The sequence below is a fragment of the Lynx rufus genome, unplaced genomic scaffold (genome assembly GCF_022079265.1).
Source record: "Lynx rufus isolate CCGP_SWC_20201006 ecotype Redwood Valley unplaced genomic scaffold, mLynRuf1.p SCAF_2, whole genome shotgun sequence".
Lineage (NCBI taxonomy): Eukaryota > Metazoa > Chordata > Mammalia > Carnivora > Felidae > Lynx > Lynx rufus.
The window spans coordinates 89866271-89889938 of record NW_025814834.1 but is presented as its reverse complement, the minus strand read 5'-3'; the positions used below and the strand labels follow the sequence as shown (position 1 = coordinate 89889938).

At 34.5% G+C, this 23668-nt stretch overlaps 1 protein-coding gene across 1 annotated transcript in view; it reads right to left on the bottom strand.

Annotated features, from left to right (window-relative positions):
- The window catches only part of LRP1B (LDL receptor related protein 1B), a 1918909-nt gene that overhangs the window by 570425 nt on the left and 1324816 nt on the right, over nt 1–23668 (bottom strand). The window contains exon 32 of the mRNA XM_047084146.1: nt 6744–6893. Within this exon, the coding sequence (XP_046940102.1) occupies nt 6744–6893 (150 nt within the window). The remainder of the gene's footprint in view (nt 1–6743; nt 6894–23668) is intronic.

Here is a 23668-nt window from a genome sequence, read left to right as displayed (position 1 = left end):
TTTTTAAGTGGATAAATATAATAACTTTAATGATTTCTTACATTAAATTCTAGAAGTTGATGATTTAATCACACAGTAAAGACTACTTACCTATTTTGTATTTATGCATTGACGTTATAGAGGCCCAGGGCAGGCTGACCCACAATGGGCCAGTTTGACATAAATACTATTTTGAATTAAAAGTAATCAAAACCCAGCAAATGCAGGAAAAGCTCTTTGCCTCCCACACAACTGCCTAAATTTACATTGGAAATGAGAGACTGTAATGGGACGAGATTACTACCTAAACAACGTATCTGCAATAGTAGAGCAATCTGGTTTCCCTAAACATCTCCTATTCCCTTATTCCTAACAAGCTTCCTCCCCTTTGTATCCTCAGGCCCCTATCCCTCTCCCTAGTTCATATAAGCTTCATGTTGCCTCATTGTCTTTGGAACTTCATGTCTGTGTGGACTCCTTGTGCATATGCCTATTAAGTTTGGTTTTCTCCTGTTACTCTGTCTCATTCAATTTGATTCCATGTCCAGCTAGAAGGACTATAGGGCAGAGGAAGATCTTTCAGACAGTATTCAAGGAGAACATACAATGTTAACTTTAGTATTCTCATTTGTAAATACAGTTTCCAAAAGTCATATGGCATCATAAAACAAAACAAAAACTAGATGCACAACTGAATCTCAATGAGATGAACGGCATATACAGTGGAGTAACAAAGAACAATCAATAAATAGGTCTTAAGAGTGTGGGGTGGGGTTTTAAGTTCAAGGTTATACCTCTTGGAGTGCCCAGAGCTCAAACTCTTGCCATATAAAAGCTTGACAAATAACTCCACAATACATTTTAATGGACTATATCAAGATCAGCCTGTGATTAAATAAGATGCTGACCATTAAATCCACAAATGCCAAGGATTTTTTATGTAGACATACATATTTCTTCTAGTTTGCCTAAGTTCCCTAACCCTCACTTCTATTTTAAATCTGTGGTCCATTTGGCCCATATCTTCCATGGCCCCCCCCCCAAAAAAAATACAAAATGCAGATTAGTCACCATCCTACTATTTTCTGAATTCCATCTTAATTTTCTCCAAATACCAATAAACCTGTTTCTGCCAGTTCATTTGTTTAATGTGTGTCTTTTCTCTCAGTACCGCAAATTGATTTTTCTAACTTTCTCTTCAATGTGAACACAATATATAGACTCTGCTCTCAAACTGCATATGCTGACGATGAAAAGGAATAGTATGTTAAATATAATCCATAAATAACTCACAAACCCTAATTTTAGTCAATAGTTTCAACCTCTTCCTTCTCCTCACAAAGGCACTTAAAATTGAATGGCAACTTGATTAATTTAAGTTTACCTCACTATCTCCTGCAGGCGTTAATGATCAGGAAAATGCCCAAAGTTATGAGGAAAGCTGAATACAGATAAACAAAAAAGCTCTGCATCTAGGTAATCAATAGTTAAATATAGCAGAGCTGACTGAACACTATGTTATAGCACTAACCATCTAAAAATCATGTAAGAAAATGTTCTAGAGTATCATTATTTCATGAAACTGAAGTATATTTATGAAAGAAAATTTCCATAAAAAGAATGGCTAAATATTGAGAAAAATATCTAAGACAAATAAGTAGTAGATATAACTTTAGACCTGCCAGCTATTGTATTTGAAAGCAGTTATTATTGTTTTTGTTGACTCTGACAGCTTGTGAAAGACAATTGACAAGGTCATTATATATATATATATATATATATATATATATATATATATATATATATATACTTTTTAATGGGGAAGAATTTGATGTTCCAAGTTAATAGGCTAGTGAGCTTAACTCTAGTACCTGGTAAATTGTCTTGGCTAATTTGGAATGGTATGACAGAAACATCATAGGTTAAATGGCACAAAACACAGAAATATATTTCTTACAGTTATGGATGCTAGAAGCCCAAGATCAGCCAGCACTTCCTTGCTATGTCCTCATATGGCTGAGGGAGAGATTAGCTCTCTGGTTTCTTCTCAGAAGAGCACCAATCTCATGGGAACTCCATCATTAAGACCTAATTACTTCCCAAAGTCCCTACTTCCTAATACCATCACATCAGAGCTTCATCATATGAATTTGTGGGAACACAGGCATTCAGTTCATGGCAAAATGTGTTAAGAGTCCTCATCCAAATAGACATTGTACAAATGACATTATGTCTTATTATACCTGACATGCTTTACTATTCACAATTATTCTGACTCTATTAAATAAGTATTGGATTTTATAAATCTGTTTATGAATGAGTTCTGTAAATGCAATGGCATACAAATTACTTATCTTTTGCTATTGTAATACACACTCCCAAAACTTTAGTATCTTAAAACAATAAACATTTACTATGTCACAAAGTGTGGATAAGGAATTTGGGAGCAGGTATATGGGTGGTTCTTGTTTAGGGTCTCTTCTTGAGGTTGCTGTAGTGCATTGGCTTGGGTGATAGTCATGTGAAAGCTTGACTGAGCTGAATGAAGTTTCTGCTTTCAAGATGAATGATTCACATGGCTGTTAGTGGAAGGTCTCAGTCCCTTGCTATGTGGACTTTCCCATTGGGCTGTGTGGATGACTTCATGACATGTCATCTGGCTTTCCCCTGAGTTAGCCATCCAAGGAAGGAAGGACAAGGAGGAAGGCTCAGGCCTTTTATGACCTTCTCTCTGAAGTTACACACCATCACATTTGTCTTATTTTATTCATGAGAAATGAGTCACTAGGTCCAGGAAGGACTCAAGGGAAAGAAGTTAAGCTCTACTTCTTTTAAGAAGTATCAAAGTGTTTGTGAAACTTGGATAGAGCAATCTTGGTCTTGGGGTCTTGGACTTGGATCAATCATCAAACGATTACTTTATTTAATCTAGGTATTACCAAATAACTTCTCTTTTAACTGATTTCAATATTTCAAAGCTCTCTTCAGTTTATTTTGTATATATTATTCCAAGTAAAACTGGAAACTCTAGTGACGATTTACAATCTTTGAGGTTTGAAAAAAATGATAAGAAATGTCTAAGATTTTTCATTCAGTTTCAGGAAAACCACATCTAAATTTAAGTGTAGCACAAACTTTCAGCTAGTTATCATCCATTGCTTAGGTAGTATGTCGGAGGAGCCAGTATATGCTGGTATATAACTGGTAGCTTCATTGCACAATTATTTCCTTGTTTTCCAGATGTGTAATTTCAGTATTACTGTAGGCAAATATCTTCTTAAACATTTGTAGCTATAATCATAGCTGGATAGTAAGTTGTAAAGCTCTTCTGTTTTATTTTTATATTGCCTTTTTATTATGACTATAATACTCAGCCTCAGCAGGAAACAGGTCATCACCCTTTCTTCCATCCCCAAAGAGAAAGAGAAGTTCTCAAAGAAGGGGGAATCTGAGGAGCAGGGCAAATTCAGGGCCAAACTAGGAAACTTTGTAAAATAGAAGTTCCTAGACTGCTTTTCCAAGTTATTGTCCTGTAAGTTTTAAACCTCCAACTAAAGATGTATTTTGATATATCCATCGAATACATTATTGACCCTAGAGGCACTGATATTTTTAGTTATATTTTTCTCTTTAAGATTTAGTGAAATTATGGTGGCAGGGAGGGGTATACATGCATGGCCATTCACTTTTATAAGAATTTTAATTTATGTAAGGTTGGATTCCCAGTTTCACAGTGCTGACACAACACAGGCATTATGATTTCCCCAAAACTTTCTGTCTTCTATTTTATCAAGGAACAAAACTTTATTTTCTTTTGCCACAAGGGAATGCTGCTCCATTTTTGAGACTTTGTTCATAGCATCGAGTTCTGTAAGTTTAGTATTCATTTGCTAACAGCAGGGTGGGTACCAATCATGTTAACAGAAACTTTTATAAAGCTTTCCATTTTTCTGTGAGGCAATGTGTATGTGTGTGTGTGTGTGTGTGTGTGTGTGTGTGTGTGTGTGTGAATAAATTAACAGTGTTCTTTGAAACGTTATAACATTTTAACATTTTTCTCTAATTTATTATGTTTCTTGGTTATATTATTTGCTAATTAGGGTTGATTTCATAAGATATATTGGAATTCAATTTTTTAAAACATAATGTGGGTGGTGATTTGGGGATTGCTGCAGAATTTAAACTCTGCTATTTTTACCCAGGTAATTTAAAATATGTACAAATATACATAAAACAAAATTTTCTTATTAATTTGGCGAGCTGAGTAATATAAAGTAACCTCATTTCCATATTGCTTTATAAGAAAATCATAAACAAATTTCTCCTTTAAAATAACCTACTTGTTAGGTACAATCCGTGTGTGTGTGTGTGTGTGTGTGTGTGTGTATGCAACTTCTGAACACACACAACGAAAAGAATGGCAACATCGTGTTATACAAACAGTACAGGAAATGTCCAAATGCTAAAAAGAAAATTGGGAAATTATTAAAAATAACATATTTTTTTACAAGTTTAAATTCCTCCCCTGGTCAAAAACTCTTATAAAAGAAACACTGGGGTGCCTGGGTGGCTCAGTTGGTTAAGCATCCGACTTTGGCTCAGGTCATGATCTCGATGTTCGTAGGTTCGAGCCCTACATAGGGTTCTGTGCTGACAGCTCAGAGCCTGGAACCTGTTTTGGATTCTGTGTCTCCCTCTCTCTCTGCCCCTTCCCTGCTCATGCTCTCTCTTTCTTTCTTAAAAATAAATAAACATTAATAAATAAATAAATGAAAAGAAACACTAATTCTAAGAAACAATAAAAAAAATTGTGACAATGATATCTGGAAGACAATTTAGGAATAAAACTTAAGCAAAAGAAAACTACTAAACGTCTGATTCCACACTATGTCAGATATCTGCAAATGCCCAAGGAGGTAAAATTAAGAAGTGTTTTAAATATCAAATTAAGTGATGCCAGATTCCACCTTTGAAGTTTGTATCAAACTCCACTTTTTCGAAAGTGTATTCACATACATTTCCATGTGATTCTCACTACTTTATGATAAAAGCAGTTATATTTATTACCTGCATTTCTCAGCGACCGAAACTGAATCATTCTTTGTGATTAATGACTGGTTGAAACAATCCTCTTTTCTCTCTCTCCCTCACAGAAATATACATTTTGTTTTGTTTGAGAATAGTGTCCATGTTTATATTTGTACTTCAGAGACGAGTACACTGCCTGTACTTAAAAGATTCTAAATACATGTTGAGCTGAACTGAATTTAAGATGTTTTCTCTTGGGGTGCCTGGGTGGCTCAGTTGGTTAAGTGTCCGACATAAGCTCAGGTCATGATCTCGTGGTTTGTGAGTTCGAGCCCCGCATGGGGCTCTATGGCTGACAGCTCAGAGACTGAGGCCTGCTTCAGATTCTGTGTCTCTCCCTCTCTCTACCCCTCCCATGCTCATGCTCTGTTTCTCTGTCTCTCAATAATAAATAAACATTAAAAAAAATTAAAATGTTTTTTCTTACTTCCCACTCTCCTCCTGTTTTAAATAAAACTTTGCAAATCTAAACCTCATTTACTTTCATTAAGATATTTTAAATTTAACTGAAGTCAAGGTGATAAAACACTTTTTTAAATAAGGAATAAATTTTCATATCTTTCTCGATTAACAACTATGTACTTTTAAACTTTATATACTCATCAACAGTCGTTAGTGAAAATAAAACCAAAAATAATTAACATTCCTTCTGGGGAAAGGATAAAAGAGGTGAAGATTATGGAATATTGATTTAAAAGACCTAATTTATCACCTATAAATAACCTTTTAGATATATGTTCGAATTGGCTTTCATACACACACATGTATATGAATGTACATATACACACACTGTTTGTATATATGCTATCCTGAATATATCATGTTTAGAATTCCAAATATGAAATCAGTTTTCTAATTTCCTGTAACCAAACCCAAGTACTAAGATTCTATGTGGAATATATAATCTTCATACTGCTGACCCACCCTGAACTCCAGTTTAGAGCCAGCCATTCATTCTAACCAAAAAGCACTTTTTAAATGGAATCTACTCTTACACCTTTTTAAAAATTTGAACTGTTATTTAATTAAAATTCACATTTCAAAAATCAGCTTCCAATATCAACATAGAAGTTGATTATTTATTCTATGAAAAGCCATACCTCCCTGTTAGCTTCCTAATTGTCTCTCTGGTTAGCATCTTTTTTTCCCCAAAGGCTAAAGCAAAAAGAATGGAAATGAGGCTCAAATCTATAAGATCTCTACTCATCCCTAAAAATTGGAAAGAATTATTTGTGGGAGAATAATTTCAATCTTTGGTCAATGGGCTCTGTGGCCTTGTTTTTTGAATTATCTGTGTGGATCAAGCTATCCTTTACAGGCAGAGATAAGCCAAATTTGACTTTATTGTGACAAATATACAAGGCCCTTATACTTTAGAACACTGCATGAGAATAAAGAAAATAATCGTAAAAAAATACAAGTCACAGCCCAGAATTAATAATGGTAAAGTTTGTACTGGTAACAGCACAAAGTCCCAATCTGGATAATCTTACAAGTCTGTTTGCAAGGTTAAAAAAAGAAAAACAAAACAAAACAAAAAACTCTCTCAGAGATGTGTAATTTGAATGTGCTTCTGGTGTTAATGGAGCAGTAACTTTTCTAAGCTTTTAACAGGTCATAATTAATCAACCCCCAGTCAATACGAAGCATCCTAGCTATAGAACCATTGCACTTACCCATGATGGTTAGGGCTGTAGCTTTTGTTAATTCTTCTTTCATTGACTCTATTACTTCTAAATTACCACCATCCAGGTTGCATCTATTTATGGTTCCATTTCCCGAACTGATCCAATAAAGCTTGTTTTCCACATAGTCTATCGATAGACCTGTAATTAAATTATACAACTTAAACATAACAGTAGCCACTTAAATAGTAATGTTCACCTAGCACTAGATTTGAGGGGGAAAAATAAGTTGCAAGCTTAGATTTTTGTCTTTAAATATAAGATCTGCCTAATAGGGAAATATACTGTTTTTACTATCTGTGAAACCATATATTTTTATAGGCACTTAGTAGTTATCTCTGTTGATTATCACAACAATCCTGTGACACTGAAAGCAATGACTGTCTCATTTCATGAATAAGAAAAATAATACATGGAATAGTCAAGGAATCTATAGGAGTCCATAGTTAGTAAGTGTACATTACAGAAATTTTAAGAAAGTTTCTGTTTCCAAATTGAGTGCTTGCTCTCTTCATCATACCACTTTGCCTCAGAAAATTTTAACACATAATACTCTTTTGAGAAACTAGCATCATTGATGAAATTATTAATTTTCCCTCTACTTTCAGTGAAATATACTTTAGTCAGTTATAGATTCAAATTGTTGGTTTCAACTCTTTTGAAGTGAAACAAAAGTAGAAGAATTTCAAAAATTGATAATGTCACTGAAACACGGAATTGAATTGGGCTAATTTAGATGCTGTCATGGGGAGATGGACCATTTGGTAAAGACACCAAGCCAATGGCTTAAGGCCATTATTCCCGCATCACAGTGAATCACTGTAGGTTAGCTTTATTGTATTTTATGGACAATTTCATGTTATAGTAGTATTCGAGGTTTTCAAAGGTCTCAGGATATGTATATTTTGATTGCCAAGGGTTTTCAGTATACATCTACATGATTACTTGCATGCTTATCAGTAGGCTCAGGGTCCATGTTGTAACAGTAAGACCATGGCTCCATGTTGGTCCTCTAAGACCCTCAACTACTTATGGAAATGCACATGTGGGTATACACTCAAGCATACAATGCAATAAATTATTTCTGGAATCTTCTTCAGAGAAGAAAGGGAACAAACCACACACACACACACACACACACACACACACACACACACCTTCCCTACTTAAAGAAAAAAAAAAAAAAAAAGGAAAGGAAACACCTGGAGAGAATCACATGAGTTCTAGTGCATTGAGTCCCAACTACAAATAGTCCCAATCCGGAGAACAGAAATGATTTTTCAGACCAATTTTAATCAAATAGAAATAATATTACAAACCTATACAATAGATCAGCTATTTATTGACTTATTGGTATGTTTTACTAAATACAAGTATGGAAGTTTCAGAATAAACCTAACAAATAAAATTAGACATTTCAGGATAAAGTTTTCAGATTTTTTCTCCCTTTGAGGACTACTGTGGACGACTGGCTTTCAACACTTTGTAAAATAATCAGATAAAAACTATTCCAGTTATATACTTTGATACAATATTTTCAGTTTGAAAGTGATTCACCATTCAATTTTTTATGAGAGAAATTTTGGATATTCTATAGGTACTTCCTGAGTTACTTCTATGCTTTTTTTTTTCTAGTAAAACTCCTGATTTAGACCACTTAATGTTCAGATGTGTTCTGTTTTATCTTCCGTTTACTTGGCTATCCAAATCACGTAATTCTGTCTTTAATCAGCAATGAAGAATATCTTACTAGAGATTTATGGTACAAAATATAACTCCAAACATTTTGTTGTCAAATGTTCATCAATAACTGAATTAATAAATACATTTATGAAGAATTCCTTCTAAGCAAAATTACCTATTCCCCTAGGTATTCCAAATATTATTTTTTAATCAAGGTAAACAATCGGAGAGCTATCCACATTTTTAGATCATTGGATTTTTGTCTCTCACTTAATCTGCTGCTGAATTGAGCTCTGGCATTGTGCTCTTGATTTAAATGAAGGATGCTATAAGAAGTAGCCATAGGAAAACCACTGTTGCACTTCCCAGGATATAGTGTCTAAAATAATATACCACATAGTGACCTCTTTATACAAGAACCCATGGGAGAAATTTCTTTCAGGGTTCAGTGCCAGAAAAAGCTATAGTGGAAAATATAAAATTGTAACTGATCATATTTCTCTCTTTGTTTTGGCTGCAAAGAACCTGAAGAGTCATATTTGTGACCCATCTGCAGCAATTGCATTGCATTTACACTACTAACTTCACTCCTGGCTTCAATAGACTAATCTATTATATTTTCTTCACCTTGATTTTTAAAAACAATACTTTTTGGCCTTACTTAAGGGATTGTATTTATCTAAGTTTCCTCAATACTTTTTTTTTCTTGGTGGAAAGGGTGCATTAGTACCAAATGTGCCCAACTCCAAATTAAACCAAATGTCAGAACTTTCTCATCCACCCAACACCCAGGAATTTCTAGATTCTAACTTGTGATGTGTAAAGTAATTATTATACAGAGCAGGAAAGTTACATTGTTGGGGTCAGAATTACCCAGAATTTACTACTCAACATCTTTGTTTATGGAGTTTGCTGAAAGAAAAGAGGCTGTTTGGTAGTGAGCTTTGATCTTTAATACCTAGCATAGTACCTAGAGCAGAGAAGAAAATTTATAGATGTTGAACACATGAATGGGTTGTTTAATTAATTCCATTATTAAAATTATAAGTTGTCTCCAAGGAGTTCTTCCTAGTAGTCTTGAATTATCTCTACAAAAGAATTTTTTAATATACTACTCATAGCTGGATGCTATGACAACAGGGAAGAAGGGAAGGAAGTGCTCCAATAGGCCACCTGGCATGGCTTAAGTTTTCACATCGATATTGAGATGGAATAGTTTAAGATTAATCATTTTAAGATTTATAGGAAAAAAAGTAATGAAGTTCCTATATTAACATACATTTTCATGTGATAGATCACCTAGTCACCTACGTACATCTTGTCTTCTATTAAATGTATTAGCTTAACCTCTGACTGTTCTTGAGCATGTTTATTCCCAGGTTTATAAAACAGAATTGAAATATCTTTAAAATCCTATTATGAATTCAAGAAATTGGTGATATATGTTTTAAATTCATAGATATATGCATATTTTGGAAGTATATATTTATAAATTTTTTAATGTAAATTGTTTCACAGAATAAGATTTTTTATTTTGTTCCTATCATACATTCAGGTCTTAATAACATGGAAGAATTAATTAGTGTCCACTTATTGGAATAAGTTCTGAATCAGGTCTCTTTTGCACTATTTCAAAAGATGAATCACTGAGCAGTAAACTGATAGTGTTTTGATGCAGGGGAAACTGCTCAGTGATTTTAGAATGCTAAATCAATAGCCATGAGAAAGCAGGTCAAATATGAGCACGTTCATAAAAGTATCCTAAAACCTATGCAAAGAAATATGATTGTGTTTGCACTACAATGTTCTCAGAATGGGTGACTGATATAAAAAAAATCCTCAAAAGGACTGCCGGATCTTTCTGAAGAATATACCACTACTAATATAGACTTATTTTTGTTAGACATAATTATTTTTAAAATCACCTGGATTTGGTAATCAAAAGAGGAAACCTAGATTCAATAATAATAAGGTATGTCAAAGGAAGAAAAGTCATCATTTAAACTGAAAAACCTATGAAAAAAAGAATCTACCTTTTTTATCTATCTTTCCTATTATTGTAACAATGCAGGGTTAATTCATATGCTTTCATTCTCACCCTATTTGAAGCCGAAGATTTCCCTTAAGGTATTATTTCAATATTTTGACTAAAATAGCCCAGCTTATTTTTTAATTGGGATAACATAATTTGCCAAAATACATTTCCAATAGAAATACGTTGATATAAGAAACAACTACATATTTTTAGAAAAATATCACCTAATTATTTTCCATAATTATTAAAAACATTAAGTTCATTAAGTTTTCAGTTTTGTTACAATTAAAACTGGAAAGTTCACTTTACATGTCTCATTTCTTTTTTATTTATTTTTTTTTATTTTTTTTTTTTAATTTTTTTCAATGTTTATTTTTTTGGGGACAGAGAGAGACAGAGCATGAACGGGGGAGGGGCAGAGAGAGAGGGAGACACAGAATAGGAAACAGGCTCCAGGCTCTGAGCCATCAGCCCAGAGATTGACGCGGGGCTCGAACTCACGGACTGCGAGATCAGGACCTGGCTGAAGTCAGACGCTTAACCGACTGCGCCACCCAGGCGCCCCTCTCATTTCTTTTTTAAATGACTCAAATTAAGTCAATATACTATGCAATATGGAATTAAAACAAAAATGCAAATATATAGAATAAGGAATTTTTAAAATTAAGGCTTTCTAGAGATGGCAATTTTCTAATATTTTTCTAACACTTACTAAATTTCATTTCAAAATTTTCATCCCCTGGTTATGCATTACAAGTATCTGGAAAACTATTAAAAATACTGATACCTAGGCCTCACTCCCAGAAATTTTAATTGGTTTGAGTTGGTCCCAGAAATCAGTATTTTTTTAAAAAATCTCTTCAGTTGATTTTAGGATTAAGAAGTTCCTTTTAAAAATTGCCTATTGTGGGGGTGCCTGGGTGGCTCAGTTGGTTAAGCATATGACTTCTGACTTCACCTCAGGTCATGATCTTGTGGTTAGTGAGATTCATCCCCACATTGGGCTCTTTGCTGACAATATGGAGACTGCTTGGGATTCTCTCTCTCCCTTTCTAAGTTAAAAAAAATGCCTGTTTTTAAAAACCTTCAAAATTGAATACTTAATAAGTTTAATGAGGCCTTTAAAATACTGCTGGAAAGTGTATTATGAGGAGATCTTTGGGGACAGAAGAACATTAAAGATATACATGGGGAAGAACACATACTATAGATATTAAAACCCAGATGATTAACTTTAAATACTCTAGACATGTATAAAAAATAACATTGAAATCATCTAAATATTCTCCTGTAGCATTACCTTTAGACAATAGAACACACACTCCTTCTGCATCTAGGACTGTGGTAGTTGTAATATTGAAAATACACAACAAATGAAAAAAAAACATAAAATTATATCCTTATTATACCTGTAGAAGAACTATAATATTCTGGATACTCCAAAATGGAAATCCTTCCAGAATTAACCAGAAGTGGCATGATTTTTCTGGGGGGGCAAAACTATTTCTAAAACATTGAATTTTTAGCTCCAAAGGAGCATAGTTGTTCCATGGGGAAGTGGAATGGGGTTAATTGCCTATTCACTATTAGCCTATCTCAAAAAATACTTTATCCCTCTTAAGAATGCTTAGATTTTGTAAATGCTAGAATAAATATACTGAGGAAACCCAAGCATTCTTTTTGCTCCATCCCTGCTTCTCTCTGAAGTAAATATAAATATAAGGTACCACCTTTCTTTTTTTAAAAAAATTTTTTTTCCAACGTTTTTATTTATTTTTTTTTGGGGGGGACAGAGAGAGACAGAGCATGAACGGGGGAGGGGCAGAGAGAGAGGGAGACACAGAATAGGAAACAGGCTCCAGGCTCTGAGCCATCAGCCCAGAGCCCGATGCGGGGCTCGAACTCACGGACCGCGAGATCGTGACCTGGCTGAAGTCGGACGCTTAACCGACTGCGCCACCCAGGCGCCCCAAGGTACCACCTTTCAATCACCTTGTCTATTCATCTCTGGGTTCGTCTGAGAAAAGACTAGTCAGCCTTCACCTGACTACACCCTCACCACACCATTGTGAAGATGTAATAACAATAATAATATAGTGTCTAGCACATAGAAAGCACTCAATAAATGCTAGCTATTTATTAGTACTACAAGTTTTTGTATCTCCTTGTCAAGCTAAAGTCTTATTCTAAAATTTGCAACCATTTCTTCGGTAATCCCCACAACTGATAGTTTTGAGATGGTTTAGTGTGAGAAATACTTAGACTGTACACTTCATTCGTAATTACAGCATTCCCTCAATTATGCAGGTCTATCAAAGTTAGAAACTGTTGTTCTAGTTGGTCTGTGAAGACCAATTAAGACATGCTTCCGTCTGGGAGAAAATATTTGCAATCCACATATCAGATAATAGAACACAAATCCTTCTGTGTCTGGAATTGTGATAGTTGTAGAAACTGACCACTGAAAACACACAACAAATGAACAAAAGGCTAGTGTCAACAAAAATGCACTCAAAACTCAAAAAAAACAAAACAAAACCCAATAAACAAATGAGCACAGGAAGTGAACAGACATCTCACATTAGAAGATATACAAATGTCAAGTAAGCACATGAAAAAGATGTTCAACATGAAAAGAAAATGCAAATTAAAATGACAATGATAAAGCAGTACACATCTGTAAGAATGGCTAAAATAAAAATAGTGACAACACTAAATGCTGACAAGGATACAGAGAAAAACTGGATAACTAATACATTATAGCTGGGAATGAAAAACAGTACAGTCTCTCTGGAAAACAGCTGGGCAGTTTCTTATAAAACTAAACATACTATTTCCGTTGGACCCAGCAATTTCACTCCTGGGAATTTATTCCAGAGAAATAAAAACTTGTGTTCACACAAAAACTTACACATGAATGTTTGTAGCAGCTTTATTTGCAGTAGTCAAAATTTGAATCATCCCATCTCCTTTAATAGGAGAATGCTTAAGTCAACCATGGTATTTATATACCGTGGCATACCACTCAGCAATAAGATGAAGAAAAGTATTGATACATGAAATTTCAATGACTCTCCAGGGAAAAATGCTGAGTGGAAAACAGCCAATCCAATAGGTTATATACTGTATGATTGTATTCCTATAACATTTTAAAACCAGAACATTTTAGAAATGGAACATTTTAGATGGTGTATGGAGAAAAGGGAAAGGGGGTGGTAGGCAGGAGAGAGTAGGTGTGGTTATAAAAGAGCAATAGGTAGGATCATTGTGGTGTTGGAATTTTTCGGCATTTTTTTAATTCTTTTTTTTCTCCACTTAACCACAGAATCTGATTCATTTTATTCAGTACCTTGAAGGTGGTATTGGATATAGAAACCTACATGTGTGATACAATTCAATCTAAAATTAAACACACAAATACAAATAAAACATGAAATCTGAATATTAATGGACTTCATTAAGGTTAGTTAGTACCTGGGTGGCAATATTTTATTGTGGTTTTACATTATGTTCCAATGGGGGGAAATTAGATAAAGAATGTGTGGAAACTCTCTGTATTGTTTTTTATAACTTCATGGGAATCTAAAATTATCTCAATGTAATTTTTTAATTAAAAAAAGCATGTTTCAACAAACGTTCAATATTTTTTCAATATTATTCAACAAAAAGTTGAGTATGTAAGGGATCGAAATATGCCACTCCAAAACAAGCCACTTTGGCTTAAGAATTACTTTGACTTGAAGAACTGAGAAACAGAAGACAAAAAAATAAAAACTCTTTGCCCTCATTTTTTTGCTAAAAGCAGTCTTAGCCTCTTAATCACCAGAGACTAGTCTAGACTCTGAACAGCCCAGGGATGGCATGGAGAGGAATCTAGAAAACAAGCCTTACTAAAACAACCTTTATCTTCCATTAGTGTCCTTCAGGTAGTTACCTTCCCACAGTTTGCCTCCCTTGCAAGTCTAAATCCCTTTTCCTTTGTTTTGATATTATTCTACAAATTTGCTGTTGTTTGTTAAGATGCTATATAAGCCCAACTTCTAACCCCTCCTTTGAGTTCCTGATCAGTGAGGTTTCCTGCCTGCATGTGTGCTACTCTGGTTAATAAACTGTTTTTCTCTGGGCAGTTTGTCATTGTGTCAATCTAATTTCCAGGTCCCTAGCCAGCGAGAGGTAAGAAACAAGTTTGTTCTTTCCTCTATTGCACATGTCTATACTGCCAGTATCTTAACTGGATCTAAATTCTTTCTTGAAATCATCGCTCTCCATCCACTCTGCTTTAAGAAGTCACTGACAACAAATAGAGTTACAGAACTACATTAATTACTTTTTTGTTGTTTATCGCATAGAGCTAAGATTTCAGCATCTCCCCCATCCTCTGTCACATTAGTCATTTTACCTTGGACAATTTATCCTGTATTTCAAACTTTTGATGATCAGCAAAAAGTATGTGCCTTGTGAAAAAAACACGTGCAAAAGTGGAAGCAAAATCAGGCGCAGTGACAGGCTATTTCCTGAGAAGTGTTTTGCTTTAAAAAAACATTTTAAAAGCTTTAATACCTATAGTTTTATAATGCACCAAAACTATATTTTATAGCTTGATAGGTAAAATAGAACAAAATATTTTTAAAAGCACTGGATTGTGCCATTTGAACATTTTAAAATTACAGTTCCTGTCAATATAATCCTAAACATTCCCTTGCATTAGATTTTTTTCTGTAGACACGCAGAAAAATTCAAAGTTTTTTAGACACTTCACATGTTTGTACCTTTTATGTTTATTTTTCCTTTCTACTAGGAAGGAGATCAGTTTCTTCTCCTTTGTCACTTTCTTAAAAACGGAACTATATTTTTTCTTCAAGATCAGTTGAAATTTCAAATATTACTAATTTGGGTACTATTCTCTATTTTTCTTCCTCACACAAAATTAGTTGTTCCCTCTATTTTCACAGTGTCTACTTACCTTTATGGTGTCTGGAAATAGTACCCAGGAATGACACTGCATCAAATGGTTTGTAATTATTTCTGTCTTTTTACTTCACTGGACTATGACGTTATTGATAATGTATACCAGGTTTTATTTTCAGGTCTGGCACCTACTATATACTTCATAACCTTTTATAACAACCTTTTTTTTATACTTAATATCATTTGAAAGAATAAGAAAATGATCAGGTGAAAAAAATGTAAATTTAAATTATTTGTCTGTATATTAATGTGTAATTTTAATATCCATTTGTTAGTTTCTCTGTCCTTTTTCTGTAAGCTATTTTGTGAGATAATATTGATCATGCTTCATACATAATAAAAGTGAGTGTGCCGAGTATAAATATATTTAAAAAACATAACTGCATTATATCAAGCAAAGAAATATATACCAAAGTTTTGTTTTTTTTTTTTAATGTTTATTTTTGAGAGAGAGAGAGAGAAAGACAGACAGAGAAACAGAGACAGAGCATGAGCAGGGGAGAGGCAGAGAGAAAGACACAGAATCCGAAGCAGGCTCCAGGCTCTGAGCTGTCAGCACAGAGCCAGACGTAGGGCTTGAACTCATGGACCACGAGAACATGGCATGAGCCAAAGTCGAACACTTAACCGAATGAGCCACCCACCGACATAAATTTGTTTTAACTTTATTTTTAAAAAGTGAGGCCCCCTGAATTCTTTTGATGTGATAAAAAGTGCTTGTGAATGTTATCCATGAATATACTTCAAAATTCACGTTATACAGCATATAGGTTGGAATGATTAAATAATAACAAAAAATAGGTTTCAAAAAGATGTACTTTAGGGTTGAGTAAACAAGTGACTTTTGGTTGAGATTACATTGAAAATGAAGAGAAAATATCAAGAAGATAAAATATACAGTACACTAGATTCGAATAAGCCATGAAGAATAATGCTGATTGACAAGCCAAGTTGCTTTATATGAGGCTTAAGGGATAAAATTCATAATATGTAAACATTTTAAACATGGAAATGGCTTTAAGTAGTAAATTAAAATCTTTTGTTATGCAAACTGCTCTAAGCACTTAATGTATCCAAGACAGAGCAATAAATCTTAATTGAGAATATTTAGTTCAACAATGGATAACTGGAATGTTGATTTGTATTTAACAGAAACAAAATTATTCAGCCCAAACTGCCTGAAGGCTGCAATTGCTTAGTCTTCAGTGATACACAGTCCTGAAATGCCAAATTGGGTGTTTTGATAAGATTATGACATACTTCTATTTCAAGTATGTCACACACATGGATTTAACCACCAACAAGTAAGGGAAATCCAGTGAATTACAACATAAAAACAATTTCACAAATTAGAAATCCTAGTATATCAGCAACGTTGCTGTGTAAAAGTAGCATTTAAAGATTCAGAAATAATTAATTGCAAGGTACAATTCGCACAGAGGTGAAATTGCTTCATGTGTTTCCAGGCTGCTTAGAAAACCTGACTGCTGCGTCCTAATTGGGCCCACGTTTCTCAGGAGTACCCAAGTTCTGAGTTTTTTTCCCCTACTTGCCATGCTTGAAAGAGTACCAGTTTTATTCCCTGATCTTAGCTTGAGGTCAGGTAATTACTATATGAAATCAGCCTCTCTGGGCAAAGAATAATGGTTAAGATTTAATACGGCTTTCGAAGCAGATAAACTTGGATTTGAATCCCACTCTACTATCCATCACAGGCAACTGACTTCTTTCAACAATCCTCACTTTCTGAATCTGTAAAAGGAGGATAAGAAACCCTTCCAGAAATGATTACCGTGACATGATTAATGCAAAGCATTTTATAAGTGCTTGACATATTCAAAGTGCTTAAATAGTAGTCACTGTAATTATGTTATTTTTGTCGCCAAAGTGATAATGGTTCTACTCTATCACACATCCTAGGCTAAGTACATGCAAACACAAAGGTATGGCTTCCTGAAAATACAGGTTCCATAATGGATGACAGATAATTATTGTTTTGAGTTGATACTTCCCAGCCACACCACACAGAATGTTGTGTTTTCTCCTTATGTTCTGGGAAAAATAATTTATAATTTGATAATCCATATGCCTGAGGAGAAAATCAACTAAACAGTAGTTCCTTGTTTCCTAATCACCTAATTTTCTGCATGGAAATGGTTTAGAGAAGGCAGTGGGCAGGAATTTAAGCCAGAGATTGCCCATACAGACTTGTCATGAAAAAATGATTAAAATAATTTCCTGAAGTGCAAAATAGCAGTGAAGTTCAATAAGTAAACAACAAAGTAATAAATATCCCTAAGCATATGTATTTCATGGGTATGGCAATCAAGTACACCAAGAAAAATAGGTTTGTATTTATTTTTTACACTTACTCATGTGTCCACTCATGGCACTGGAAAATTCCATTTTTGAATTCATCTCAGGGCAACAGTTCTAAGAGAATCTTATAAGGTGGGATTATGTTGGCATGAATTCTTGGGAGTATTCCAAAGATTCTTCTAGACCAGTGTTTCCTTATGAGATATAACCTTGATGCTGACAGAGGGATTTAGATGCCTCCATTTTTGACCTCAAACTTTCTACTTTCCACTTTGTTCCTTGGCTCATGTGGAAGACCATGAGGGTAAAGCATTCCCTGATGGGAACCAAAACTACCCCCTCAAGCAATAAGGACTATCCTGAGCCAGCAAAGGCTGCTGAAGAGTGACTCCAAGATGCTGATCGATTTGACTTTCACTTCCTACCTGCTCCTATCCCCCCACCTTTGCCCCACCCATACTTTCCTGAAATAAGTCTATAAGTATTTTCAGCACTTTGGGGGCAGTCTTTGAGATACTAGTCCACTGCCTTCCTGGTGTTAATCTCTCCGAAATAAATTCCTATCTTATTTCACCATCACTCTTTTCTCTGCCTTTGGATTTTGTCAGTGCTGAGTGGTCAAGCCTGGTCTGTTTGGGACTCCTGGAGCCAGGCAGGTCCTCTTGCACCCTGTGTACCAACTACAATGCTGCAGTAAACAGCAATTAAAATCTATATACACAACAAAAAACACACAAAAAATTATGAACTTATTTTCATCACAGCTCTAAACTGTGCACAGAAGGGGTGCCTGGTTGGGCTCAGTCAGTTAAGCTTCTGACTCTTGATTTTGGCTTAGGTCATGATCTCATGGTACATGGAATCAGTTCTGCATCAGGCTCTGCGCTGACAGTCCCAATCATGCTTGGGATTCTCTGTCCTTCTCTCTCTGCCCCTACCCCCCTATAAATAAACATTAAAAAATAAATAAATAAACTCTCCAGAGAGAGAAAAAATAAATAAATAACAGCAAAAATAATAATTTTTAAAAAAGAAAACACAACAATCTGAAATGCTTCAGATTCTGTGTCAAGTAGTTAACAATATGTTATTGAATATATTTTAAGACAATGTTTCAAGCACGCAGGAAAAACACTAATTAAAAAAAACAGTTATTATGCAACATAATTTTAACTTATTTTTTTTTTCTAATTTTTAACCTATTTTAATAAGCACCTCTAATACTCCTTGAAAACAGCATCATCTTAACTGGCCCAACCCCTCACAAATAAAGAATTTGACGTGACTGAATAAAGACAGGGCTTTCCTGCTCTAAAGACAGGACTTTAGACGATATTTTTTATAGTTAATTTACAGATAACAGTTTCTCTAGCCTATTGGGATAGATCAAAAATTACAATGACATGGTCAGAATGAATAAGGTATTATTGAAAAAGAATTTAGTTTTACTTTTACACCCAGTACTAAGAGGATTTGTCGATATGTAGATAACTCGACCAAGTCTTTTTTTGTCCTATTCTTTCTTTCTATGAGAAAGCTCTGAGGTGCTAAGGAGAGCCAAATGGTTACAGGGTTAGACAGGAGAGAGAGGAGAAAGAATAAAAGGAACGTATGGGAAAGCCAATTTAGAAACCAAAGAGTTCCAATTTTTCCTCTTTAGCTAACCATGCATTGATTTATAAGCAACTCCACTAACATAATTTTTGCACTCCAAACTTTGAGAAAATTATGGCATAAATATAAATGTTTGCTACTCTTCAGATAATTGAATGCAATGCAACATGATTTATATCCAGGTCACCAAATATACACTTTTTCACAAAGTAATTTTATTCAACGAAGATACACAAATAAATCTTGGATTTACTTAATCATGTAAGAGCCTGTTGCTATTGGATGGGAAATAGTGGTCACTTCATTCAACAAATATTTTTGAAGATATACTTACAATGTGCCAGCATTGAGTTATGAGTTGCGGACACACTGATAAAAAAAAAAAAAGAGCAAATATTTTCACTAATTTTATAGTTTCCTTTCTAGTTGGTAAGCAGTAATCAAATATTCAACAATCAAATGGAAATCTAAAATAATGACAACACTAAACAATGAAATTGTGGTGCTAAAAGTGTCTATTTTAAGAGACTTTGGCTTTGTCAAGGGAGGTCAGGGAAAACCTCTTTGAGGAAATAATCTTTAAGTTGAAGTCTGATAGATAGGCAGACAACTGAGATGGGAGACATTTCTGGGCAAAGGAATACACTGTTAAAATATACTGTTGGGGGAAAGAGCTTGACAAGTTGAGAGAAGCAGAGAAGGAAAATATGGCTGGAGTGGATAACATTTAGTCATACTGTAATTCCTTTTAGATAGTAAACTCCATGAGGAAAAGATTGGTATCACCCTTGCTTGCCTTGTTTCCCAGTAACTGGCACTCTAGGAGAACACTTTCTTTTCCTTTTTCTTCAAGATGCCCACATACATACAGACCAGCATATGAACCCTTACCCCATGTTCCTGACCCTCTTTCTCATTAATAAGTATATCATTGTTACAAAGCAACTATTACATAAAGAGTTATTTTTGTGTCATCCACAGTGCTTAGCATAACAAATTATAATTAGCCAATTAGTATATGAATTAGGATTTTAAAAAGACAGGTTATTGTAGAGATATTTGTTTTTCTTTCATTTTCTTTTATCTTCTTTCTTTCTTTCTTTCTTTCTTTCTTTCTTTCTTTCTTTCTTTCTAATTTATATGTGGATATTTTTGAAACATTCTCAAGCATGTTTCTTTTTCTCTTCCTAGGTTCAAAAAGGGCATGTTATCATACTTTATATAATTTTTTTTTTTTTTAGTGGGCTCCACACCCAGCATGGAGCCCAACATGAGGATTGAACTCACAACCCAGAGATCGAGACCTGAGTTGAGATCCAGAGTTGGATGCTTCACCGAATAGGCCACCGAGGTGCCCCATAATAATCTATATTGAACACATTAAATTCAGTATAATAAGTCATTTGCCCAGTCTCCATTCAGAAAGCATGGCTATTTAATGCCAGCTAACTTTTGTTCACTTACGTTTCTGCTTAAGAGAGCTTTTACTAAATTGTAGATAAATATTTACAGAAATCTATGTTTGGATCAACATACGCAATTGTTATATTTGCGGGCATATAGATCAGTGGATAAAATATAAGAAAGTTTGTGTTTAAAAATTGTGATGTTAGTTTAATGTGTCAACCTGGCTAGGCTAACATCGCCAGTTATAGAATTAAACACTAAACTAGATTTTTTCTGTAAAGCATTTTGTAGATGTGGTTACTATATGCAATCAGTTGACTTTAGTTAAGGATATTATCCTAAAAAATCTAGGTGGGTTTAATCCAATTAGTGAAAGGCCTTAACATTAGAACTGAGGTTCCTCTGAAAAAGAGGATGACATTCTGGCAAAGATCTAAAGCTTAAGCTGCTCCCTGAGACTTTCCATCTTGCCCTAGGATTTCAGCTTTGCTCAGCTAGCTCCCACAACCTCAGTAGACAAATCCTTGTAATAAATCTCTTTATATATCTATGTTTGCCTATCTATCATCTCTCTCTCTCTCTCTCTCTCTCTCTCATCATCTATCAATCCATTAACACTATTGGTTCTGTTTCCTTTCATGAAACACTGACAGATATACAACTGTCTCCTATCTCCCATTGTAGATAATTTTTCAGAATTAGCTAGTGAAGAATATATTAGTGTACACAATTCTTTACAAAGGATACTTCTATTTATTTAAATTTTTTTAATGTTTATTTATTTTTGAGAGAGAGACAAACACAGAGTGTGAGCAGGGGAGGGGCAAAGAGAGAAGGAGACACAGAATCCAAAGCAGGCTCCAGGCTCTGAGGTGTCAGCACAGAGCCCGACGCAGGGCTTGAACCCATGAGCTGTGAAATCACAACCTGAGCCAAAGTCGGACACCCAACCGACTGAGCCACCCAGGCGCCCCACAAAGGATGCCTTTAATGTATTGAAATGAGTAAGAAGAAAGGCCATAAAGGACATATGAGACAAAGTCTTAATTTTATACATGAGAAAACCTAAAACACAGCTACTGTCTACATTAACATGGCTTTACTATCCACTGTCTTTTTAAAAAAATTTGTTTTAACATTTACTCATTTTTGAGAGACAGAGTGCAAACAGGGGTGGGGCAGAGAGAGGGAGACACAGAATCCAAAGCAGGCTCCAGGCTCTGAGCTGTCAGCACAGAGCCCGATGTGGGGCTGGAACTCATGAACTGTGAGATTATGACCTGAGCTGAGGTTGGATGCTTAACTGACTGAGCCACCCAGAGGCCCATACTATCCACTGTCTTTAATGTCATAACTTACTATTCTAATAAACCCTTGTCCAGTAAGGTAATAGTTGAAAACAATATAACTGCAAATTTCAGGAACTTCCTGGACAGCTCATCAACTCCAGCAAAAAAGCAACAAATGACACTGTATACATTGGTCTCTAACCCATCTTCCCTCAAATTCTTCTTTCCATATCTATCAATCCAAAATTATAGACTGATCTTTACTCAATGATCCTAATCAAGCTTCATTTGACACCTGCCTTAAACCAGACTTCAAAATCTCAATTACTATTTCAGTGCTGCTTTTCCCTGTCTCAGACACTGCTGAGACATTGATGACTTAATGTTCTCCCTCAGTGTGTGAAGTAAGAAACTCAGTTTGGTCTAAACAACGGGTTGTTTTGGTGATATTTTGAAGAGCCAGCATTTAACACAGAAGAGAGAAAAATTAATAAACAATCATATATTTACTACCTAGAACTGGACATTATTTTTTTAAGTTTATTTATTTATTTTGAGGGGCAGAGAGAGAGGAAGAGAGAGAGAGAGAATCCCAAGTAGGCTCTAAACCATCAGCACAGAGCCTGAGGTGTGGTTGAACTCATGAACCATGAGTTCATGACCTGAGCTAAAACCAAAAGTCAGATGTTCAACCAACTGAGCCACCCAGGTGCTCCCATAACCGGACACTATTAACATTTTACTGTATTTAATTTGAATCTTTGTATGAAATATGAAATAAATTCTATTAACACAATAAAGTATCTTTTGAAAAAGATGAAAGTTCCCTTTGAATGTCATTATTGTTCCTTCCTAAAGAGAACTGCTAGTATAAAATTGGTGTGGATTATCTCCAGTTTATGTTTTCCATAGTTTTATAAACATATTCAACCAGGAGCAATATCTATTAATGTTGTATGTTTCATTTTGAACTTCTATGAATGATTTCATACCATAAGTATCATTCTGCTAATTACTTCTCTCACTCAATGCTTCTAAGATCGATTACATCTTTTTGTATACATATATACATAAACATATTCGTATTTGTATACAGTATTTCAGCACATAAATATGCTGCATTTATTTACTATTCCTCTTCTGATGAAGACTTAAAGCCTTTCCAAATTTTTTAGAGTTATAAACAATGATGCATTGAATATCCTTGTACATATTTCTTTGAGCATATATTCTTTAGAGTATATAAGTGTGTGGTTTGTGGGACATAAGATATTGCATATGAGCCTTTAACTCTAAAAATAGCTCAAAAAGATAGACACTGTTATCTCTATCTTACAGGTAATAAAACTGAGCATTCAAAAAGGAAAGAAGCATGTTTAAAGTCACGGAGTTAATAAGTATCAAAGCAGAGATTCAAATCTCTGTTTGTTATGATCCTAAAACAACATTTTTCCAAAACCATATTATCCCTCAAGCAGTAAAAGGAATGTTTCATGTGAATGTGAAAATTACTACAAGTTGTCCCTGGTTTCCAAGCTCCTTAAATTCATTCTTCCTCTTGTACCTTACACCTTGAACAATTTAATTCACTTAATTTGAAG